The 7,676-nt window shown below is 52.3% G+C and overlaps 1 protein-coding gene across 2 annotated transcripts in view; it reads right to left on the reverse strand.

Moving 5' to 3' along the window:
• Window positions 1-6,681, reverse strand: part of CRMP1 (collapsin response mediator protein 1) — a 68,681-nt gene extending 62,000 nt beyond the window's left edge. Inside the window, exon 1 of one of the 2 annotated variants that reach the window (XM_084625586.1) lies at window positions 5,290-6,681. In XM_084625586.1, the coding sequence (XP_084481712.1) occupies window positions 5,290-5,664 (375 nt within the window). In that variant the 5' untranslated portion in view covers window positions 5,665-6,681. Of the gene's footprint in view, window positions 1-2,636; window positions 2,910-5,289 lie in introns of those variants that run through there. The other variant, XM_084625587.1, reaches the window with a different exon arrangement.
• Between the last annotated feature and the right edge of the window lie 995 nt (window positions 6,682-7,676).

Consider the following 7,676-nt stretch of genomic DNA (forward strand, 5'->3'; position numbering starts at 1 on the left):
TGCTATTAAGGGTGGTTTTGGTTGATTTTTTGTCTGATAATTTTGCAATGAGCATGCATTATGTTCAGTAAGAGCCCTGGAGGCTTGAAGCTGCAAAATGTTTCTTTACCAATTTTTCCCTTTCACTCATTCACTAATGTAGAGTTTATCTTATGAGCTGTGTTATTGTTACAAAGACATAGACACAGACACCTCCTGTTAGGTTGTAGACTCTTCTGGGGCAGGAAATGTACACACCTCACAATATACAGAACCAAGACTATTTGCATAATTTGCTCCCCGACACCCAAGGGAAAGAGTAAGGGACAGAAACAAAGTTCATGTTCTGGGTCTGCCAACTTTGGCTATGTTCTTTTTGCCTTTAATTTGGTCACAAAAACAGCACTGGTACTAATGGATATGCATGTGGAGAGAATTGGGCACCTGCCATATCTGGGGCTCTCTTTCCTTGTTCTTGATTATGTTGTCCTAAGACAATAGGAAATAGTGAAAGCTATAACACACTGTGGATTTAGAGGCAAATATCTCAGTCAGTTCATAGAATATCAGGGTTAGAAGAGACCTCAAGAGGTCATCTAGTCCAACCCCCTGATTGTGAGTCCAACTCACAAAGTAGGACCAATCCCCAATTTTTGCCCCAGAGCCCTAAATGGCCACCTCAAGGATTGAATTCACAACCCTGGGATTAGCAGGCCAATGCTCACACCACTGAGCTATGCCTCCCCCCAAACTAGTTCTTCTAGTTTCTTTCTTTACTCAAAATTGGATAGTGCACTATTGTTGCTGGGTACACATTTGCATATCATTTGTATTAAAGTAGCACCTTAAAGTCCCACCCAAGATTGGCTCTCCTTTGTGCTAGGCAATATACATACTCACTTAGCAGAGACAGTCCCTGCCTTGAACAGTTTACAATCTAGACAGAAAAAGGGTGGAGGGAAAACAGAGGCAAAGTGAACTGCCCAAAGTTCCACAGAAGGTTTGTGATGGATAGAAACAGAACATCGGTTTCTGGACTTCCAGTCCAATGTCCTTGCTACTAGACTACGCTGCCTCTCGATAATTTGACACACCAGTAAGCAGTTGGGCACTGAAGGAGTCACACATCCCTTTATGGCATTTTAAAAAAATAACTTTTGAAATATTTAAGCCCTTGTAGCTCTGAAGTGCTTGCAAATGTTGCAACACTGGCTGAAATAATGTCTAGCAACGTTCCTGCAGTGAGAGCTGTTTAACAAGTTTTCACACCCGCTTGTCAACCCATCCTTCATCAATTAAGATCTTGCACTAGGAACAGGCCAGTTTCCAAGATACCGGAGCATTGCTTGCTCCCCAATAAAAGCCCAAAGAAATGGAACCTCGTTGGAGCTCACCTCGATTTCTGCCTTTTATCTCTTCCCATGGGATGCTGCAGCATGGAACCAACTCACACCATTGGATCCTATGTGGCCCGAATAAATACATTTCTGCCAAAAACAAAGTGTGTAGGGGGGGGGGGCGCTTTTGTGTCTGTAAGTGACGTTTTTGAGTCAGACTCTGTGGCCTTTGGTGGAGGGCGTTGGTCTTGTGAAAGAATCAAAATGGTCGAAAACACCAAGGAGGTTACCCTCCTTCCTACAGTTTATGTGAAGCTCTGTCTAGTCTTTATGCTCAGCCGCTGTTCATCGCTGTATCTCCGAGGGAAACAATATGCAAGATCAAAGCACCCAGATCCCCTTTGCAGGAAAACCATCTTGCAAATGGATGCAAATAGCCAGCTGAAGGTCCCCGGGAATTGCGATTAACTCTTTGACTCCTGATCTCTTTGGTAATAGTGTTCGCAGAGATCTATTAAAAGCACCGAGAGGTGTTGGCTCTCTCTCATCATGGCGCTCTTTACGTCTCCACATTTTTTAATTCACTCTTGGCTTGTGGCCCTTCCGATCCCCCTCCCCCACATCAGTTTTTTGCTCTGGATGCAAGATGTAATTTCTCTCTCTACGTGCGCTGGGGCTCTCCGAGGCATTGTGCTGGCTGCCCGGTTCCCCTCCCTCTTTTGTTCTGCTTCACATCAGTGGCTGACTCTCCCCAAGACTATCACCTTAGCAAGAACCGCTGTCGTTTCAGCGCCAAGCACACGACCCCCCCCCGCCCCCGAGACATCTTTTAATTTACTGCCATCCCCTCCGCCCCCCCCCACCCCCTGCGTGGATCCAAGGGAGGAAAAGGGGCAATAAAGCCGCTGATCTCCCCAAGACAGATCTGCCACCACCCCCGCCCCCCAGAAACCCACTGCGATTATTTCCAACCGAGCGATCACTCTCACACACACACAGCGCGGGCTGAGGGCTTGGGGGGGGGGGAGAGAAGGGGAGGGGAGCGGAACACTCCCTTTCCCCTGCCCGCCGCTCAGTGGGGGGGCTCCCTCCAGCAGAGCCGCTCTCGATCCGGATTCCGATCCGTATGAACCCTGCTTCGTTGCCATGCTGTAATATGCCCTCGCCCTGAAATCAACCAGCCGCCATAACCGACCATCTATCCCCACCCCCCAGGATCCCTGATTGCTCAGCGCCCTGGCAGAGCAGCAATGCCCCCTCTCCGCCCTGTGGTTCCCGGGTAACCCCTCACCCCACTCCCGGGCCCTGGGCTCCGCTTACCGTTATGTGGGGGATGCTCTTCTTGCCCTGGTAAGACATGCTGCCTCCTGCGAGCCCTGCGCGCACCACGCACCCCGGGAACAGCACAATGCAGAGATACGGGGAAAGGGGGGGGCGGGGAGCTATTCAATGGGAGGCAGCGTTTCCTTCCCGGGAAAGGCAAATCTAGCCCCCTTGTTTCGGTTGCAATAGCCCAGGGGCGCGCCACCCCGAGGGAGTTGGCCAGAGCTCCGTGCAGCGGCTGCAGCAGCGCCCTCCCGGCTGCAAAGCTGAGCAGGATTCGCTCGGCGCAACCCAGGAAGCGTTTCCTTTCCTTTCTCCCCCTCCCCAACCCATCAATCCATCTGTGGCCTCCAATACCGGGGCTGGAAAACGCCGTCCCCCCCGCCACACACACACACACCTAGCAGCGGGCAGATCCCCAACTCCTGCTCTCCCACAGACCGCTTCTCGGGCTGTATTTCTACCAGGGCTGGGACAAAGCCCCGCTACCTCGCCGTGTGAATGTCCCCTCCCTGTCTGCACAGATAACGGGCGAGAGACCCACGGGCAGCACACTGCAGCGCAGATAGGCGAGAACAGGTGGGATTCACGTGGGTCTCCCTCATTGCAGAGAACTCAGCAGATTGCTGAGTGAAGCCTCTCCTTTCCCCGTATTTCACCTACATTGTTCCCTTGCTGGCTGCTGAAGGCTCCTCAGGGGACCAGAGTAAGGGAAGTCAAAGGCTCAGACACTGACCCAAAAGTTTAAATCCTTCCGGAAGCCCTTTCATAAAATGAGTTCTGGAACCAGGCCAGCGCTAAATTGCACCGAGTCATTTTTAAAATCAGGACACATCCCTGACACTTTATCACTTTTCCACTGAAAGCTGGCTTCCGTGCTCAAAGTTCCAGCTGGGGGTGGAGGTGACTGCGTACAGAATGGGTATGGCTGCAGGTTCTCCTCCCCTCTTCCCACGCCATTATCTAAATATAGATTATGGGATGATTTCAAACCTTTCCCCCCAATTCAGGAGAAGCCAACCCATTACTGATCTGGAATCACATAAATACATAATTCCTGGGCAAGTTTAGAGTACATGTTGTTGCCTGATGTGTGCAATTTTAAATAGGAGGCAGAACTCAGGAGGGAAGAGTACAAAGCACATGCAATGAGGCACCCTCACTGTGCAGGGAGGGTTATCATTTTGACATAAAGTTGAAATAATTAATAGGAAATAGACAGGGAAGGGAAGACTGCAGCACAGCTGGCTACACCTAGGGCCTGATGGAAGCCCTTTGCAGTCAACCAGACCCCTATACAGTATTAAGTGATTCCAGTTTCTCAAGTAACATATTTCATCTGGCACAAAACTACATCTAATGACCAGTACCATCTTTATGCTCTGTCCTATGTCTACACACCAGGAAAGTGTACCAGATCCTGGCTCAAGACAAACAAAAAAGATTTCGGCTCCTAGGTTGCAAAAAAAAATAAAAGAAATCTTATTGACATATATTCTGGCTGTGTGTGTTAAAAGCCAAATGGAGTGAAAAGTGGAAGGGATTTATTTGTGCTTGTTTGGAGTGTGTGTGCATGGGAAGCAAATGTGTTCAGAGATCCACTTACCAAAGTGAAAAAATAACTGCAAAGGTCTATTTATTTAGAGAGGGAAAAACGCTATCATCTCCCAGGAAAGCCAGTCCCCTGTGTGTTGTGATGTAGAGGTCTCTTATTTATGACCTCTGCCACAGGCTTGTATGCTACAGACGTGGGACTGCCCAGACTGCAAGAAGCTACTGGTTAGAGAACCCAGCTGCATTTCTAATTTCCTAATTTATCTTGGTATAGTCTTTGTCCTGCTCCAATGGGGGGGAGGGGGATTGAAAATCGCTTACCGCCACGGAAACAGAGGTCAACCAAGTCAGGAATCAGGCCATTATCCAGTGTTTAGCTCCGCAGACCAGAGATTAGACAATTATCGTCGTTTTAAAGAAAATGCCTGAGCTTTGGGACCCCATTCTGTTTGCTTTCAGCTATAAACAATCTGCTAAGGATACAATGAAACCCCGGGAGGACCCAGGTGGCTTGAGATCAGCATTAACCGAACAAATCTCACAAGACAGACAGGACGGGGAGAGAGGTGGAGTTGGTGTATGTAGAGGTGGGTGGGTGCGATTGACTCATCAGGGCTTTTGCAGCGATAGGAAAAGTGAAACTGACGGCTCCCAGGTTAGGAGAGGCCCCTCAGGACAAACTGCCACGACCTTTGATTTTTTTTGTTTTGATTAGTTAGATTTTTAAAAAGAAGCTGAAGGAGTGACGTCCCAGGCTTCGGAAGATGCGCTATGCCTGAGCCCTACTCGGGCTGCAGTCACAGCGTCCCGGTGTATTTATTCCGCACACAGGGGACCTGCAGCGCCAAGCCTAAGCTGGGATACATGGCAGTTATGCTCAAACGCGTGATCCCCGCAATAGCCCTGGACCTACCGGCAAGCCGCAGTAAAGCTCTGCGGCAGGGCTTGTGCTGCATCGCTTGGGAAGCCAGCACCCTTCGCTGTTGCAGTTGCGACGCTCCTGATGCCTAGGGCTCCTGAGCGCTGTAGCCATGAATGGGTTCTCTCCCCCTGCCGGCGCTCGGTCCCGAGACCCTGCCACCCCCTGTCCCCTTACCTTCCCATTGTCCTGGCCCTGCAGCAGCTCTTTCCCCGCCGGGTATCTGATCTCGATGCCCGGGGTCTTGTCGTCCCGGTCCCCGGGGGAGCTGACCACGGAGCCGGAGACCTCGCTGACATCGCTGGCGGTCTCACTGTAACTGTCCCCGGCATCCAGCAGCATGTCGTGTCTGCTGCCGCTGCGCGGGGTCCGGGAGCCCTTCTTCCCCACGCTGTAGGCATCGAAGTCGATGGTTTTGTTCTCGTAGGCCCCCTCCACCGAGGCGAACATGCCCCCGTATTTCTGGCGAGGGGTCTGAGCCGTGGTGCCCGGCCTGGCCAGATACACGGGCAGGTCATCTTCCTTGTTCCAGTTCCTCTTTCTCTCGGCCATGCTCGCTCTCTGCCCGGCTCTCTCCCTCCCCCCAGCGCCTCTGCACTTGCCACTACCGGGATCGGCGGCTGGCGACCATAAACACGCGTGAAGGGATGCAGCAGCGCAGTGGCAGAGCTGAGGTTGGCTGGTGGGATCCGGGAGACGCAAGCCCCGCACCCGCGAAGAGAAATCTCACGGGGGGTTTCAAACCAGCCCGGTGAGTTAGTAGGCAGCACGTGAACTAAAGTACAAAGGGAACGGGGGAGAGGATGGCAGCGCTAGGCGACTGGAAAGCCCTGGGCGAATAGGAAAAGCACCGCACTAGCCCGCCGGTAGAAAGAGCGATCCGGAGGGAGGGTGTCCTCACACCCCCACCCTGGGCAAAGCGGGCCCTTCCTGGCGACTCCTCCTGCCCCGCAGCAAAGATTGCGGATCCCCTGCGGCTGCCTGGCTCGCAGCGAAGCGCTGGGAATGGAGTTGCGTCCACCGACCCACCCACTCGCATTACCCGCCGTCTCCGGGGGAAGATACCGCCGTGCTGGCGCACTTGGAGAGGCGAGGGCTTCCCAGCTGGATGGGGGGGGGGGGGGGGTTTGCGCAATGGGCACGTCCACACCGCAAAGCACCTGCTGGCTCCTTCTTCTTTCAAAGGATCTGGACTTGGTGCCAGATCTCGCCGGGAAGCCTCGGTCTATGTAGCAACTTTGGGCTGGCTGCTGCTCCCTCCCCCCACCGCAGAAGTTGGTCAGGGGCGGCAGCGCAGACTGGCCTTCTGTGGCAATAGGTGCAGAGCGGGGGGGAACCCACGCACAGCTCCTGGTTCCTGAGCAGGAAGGGGAAAATCCGCTGCTCCTTACGGCCGCTTCCCTGCTTCTCTCTGGTGCCTGCAGCAGCAGCTGCAAAAGGAGGGGTGGGGGGGGGGCGATATCCGTGAGCCCGGCCGCCCCTCGATCTCCAGTCTAGCCTCAGCCCGGAGGGCGGCGGTGGGTGAGGCCGAAGCGTGCCGGGGAGGTAACCGCCCCGCCGCCGCTGCCTGCCTCTGACACGGAAGTAAAAGCGCCCGGCGCGGGTGCGAGCTGCACTGCAAATCCTCCCCGCCAGCAGGCCTCTGCAGGGAGCGGCCGGGACGCCGCGCCAGGAGTCTGCGCCTGCAAAACTGCCCCGGGGAAGTGGGCGGGGAGGGGAGCGGAGCGGACAAAAGACTGGAGCGTTAGGAGCAGAATAATGCACGACCGCTGCCCCCGGCTTCCCGCTGTCTGTAGCCAGAGCCGGGAGAGCGCCTGGCTGGGAGCTGTCCCTTCAGCACCGGAATGACCCGCCCTGCCGCTAGCCCCAGGCCTGCGCACGCAAAGGCTGACAGCCCAGTTGGTAGAGAAATCGACTTTGGGTAGAATCGCACTGCAGTAAAGTACTCTCCCTAAACGAGCCATACAGAAGTCTGAGTGAAAGAAAACAACAGAAAATACAACACTGGGCTTGCAAACAGGTACACGTAGACACACACACACACATAGACATATTTTAAAACTTATATAAAATATTTGAATGGAGTTGCGCCTTCTTATACCAAGGATGAATTGGGTCATTATATTTAAATCAGGACTAATCGTTTATTCCGATAACGATTTTTTAACTGCCCTTGTAGTCAACAAAGAGTGAATTGTGACCCGGATTTCCAAAACAAATTAGGGGTCATTTTTGTAAAGCAGGGCACGCTGAGCGACTGTCATTGCTTTATGTAGATTGGTTCAGAAAGTCTAGCTTTTACATCCGTAGGTAGATTTGAATTCCATGTGGTTTAAGGCAAGTAACTTAAAACAATGATATTTTTCTGACAGTTAAAACTGTTTTCATAAACCTTGGAAATGCCCTTTGTACCGCAGCAGTTGCCTAAGGGATATTCTCTATGCTCTGCAATAATACACTTGAGCAAAATGCTGCTGAGATTGATTAATAGGCTAAGTGAAGCTGAAGCATTTAAATCAATCAGAAAAACTATGGATTGTTGGTATACAAGGAAACAATAGAGA

Source organism: Lepidochelys olivacea, assembly GCF_965140295.1.
Source record: "Lepidochelys olivacea isolate rLepOli2 genome assembly, chromosome: 4".
Classification (NCBI taxonomy): domain Eukaryota; kingdom Metazoa; phylum Chordata; order Testudines; family Cheloniidae; genus Lepidochelys; species Lepidochelys olivacea.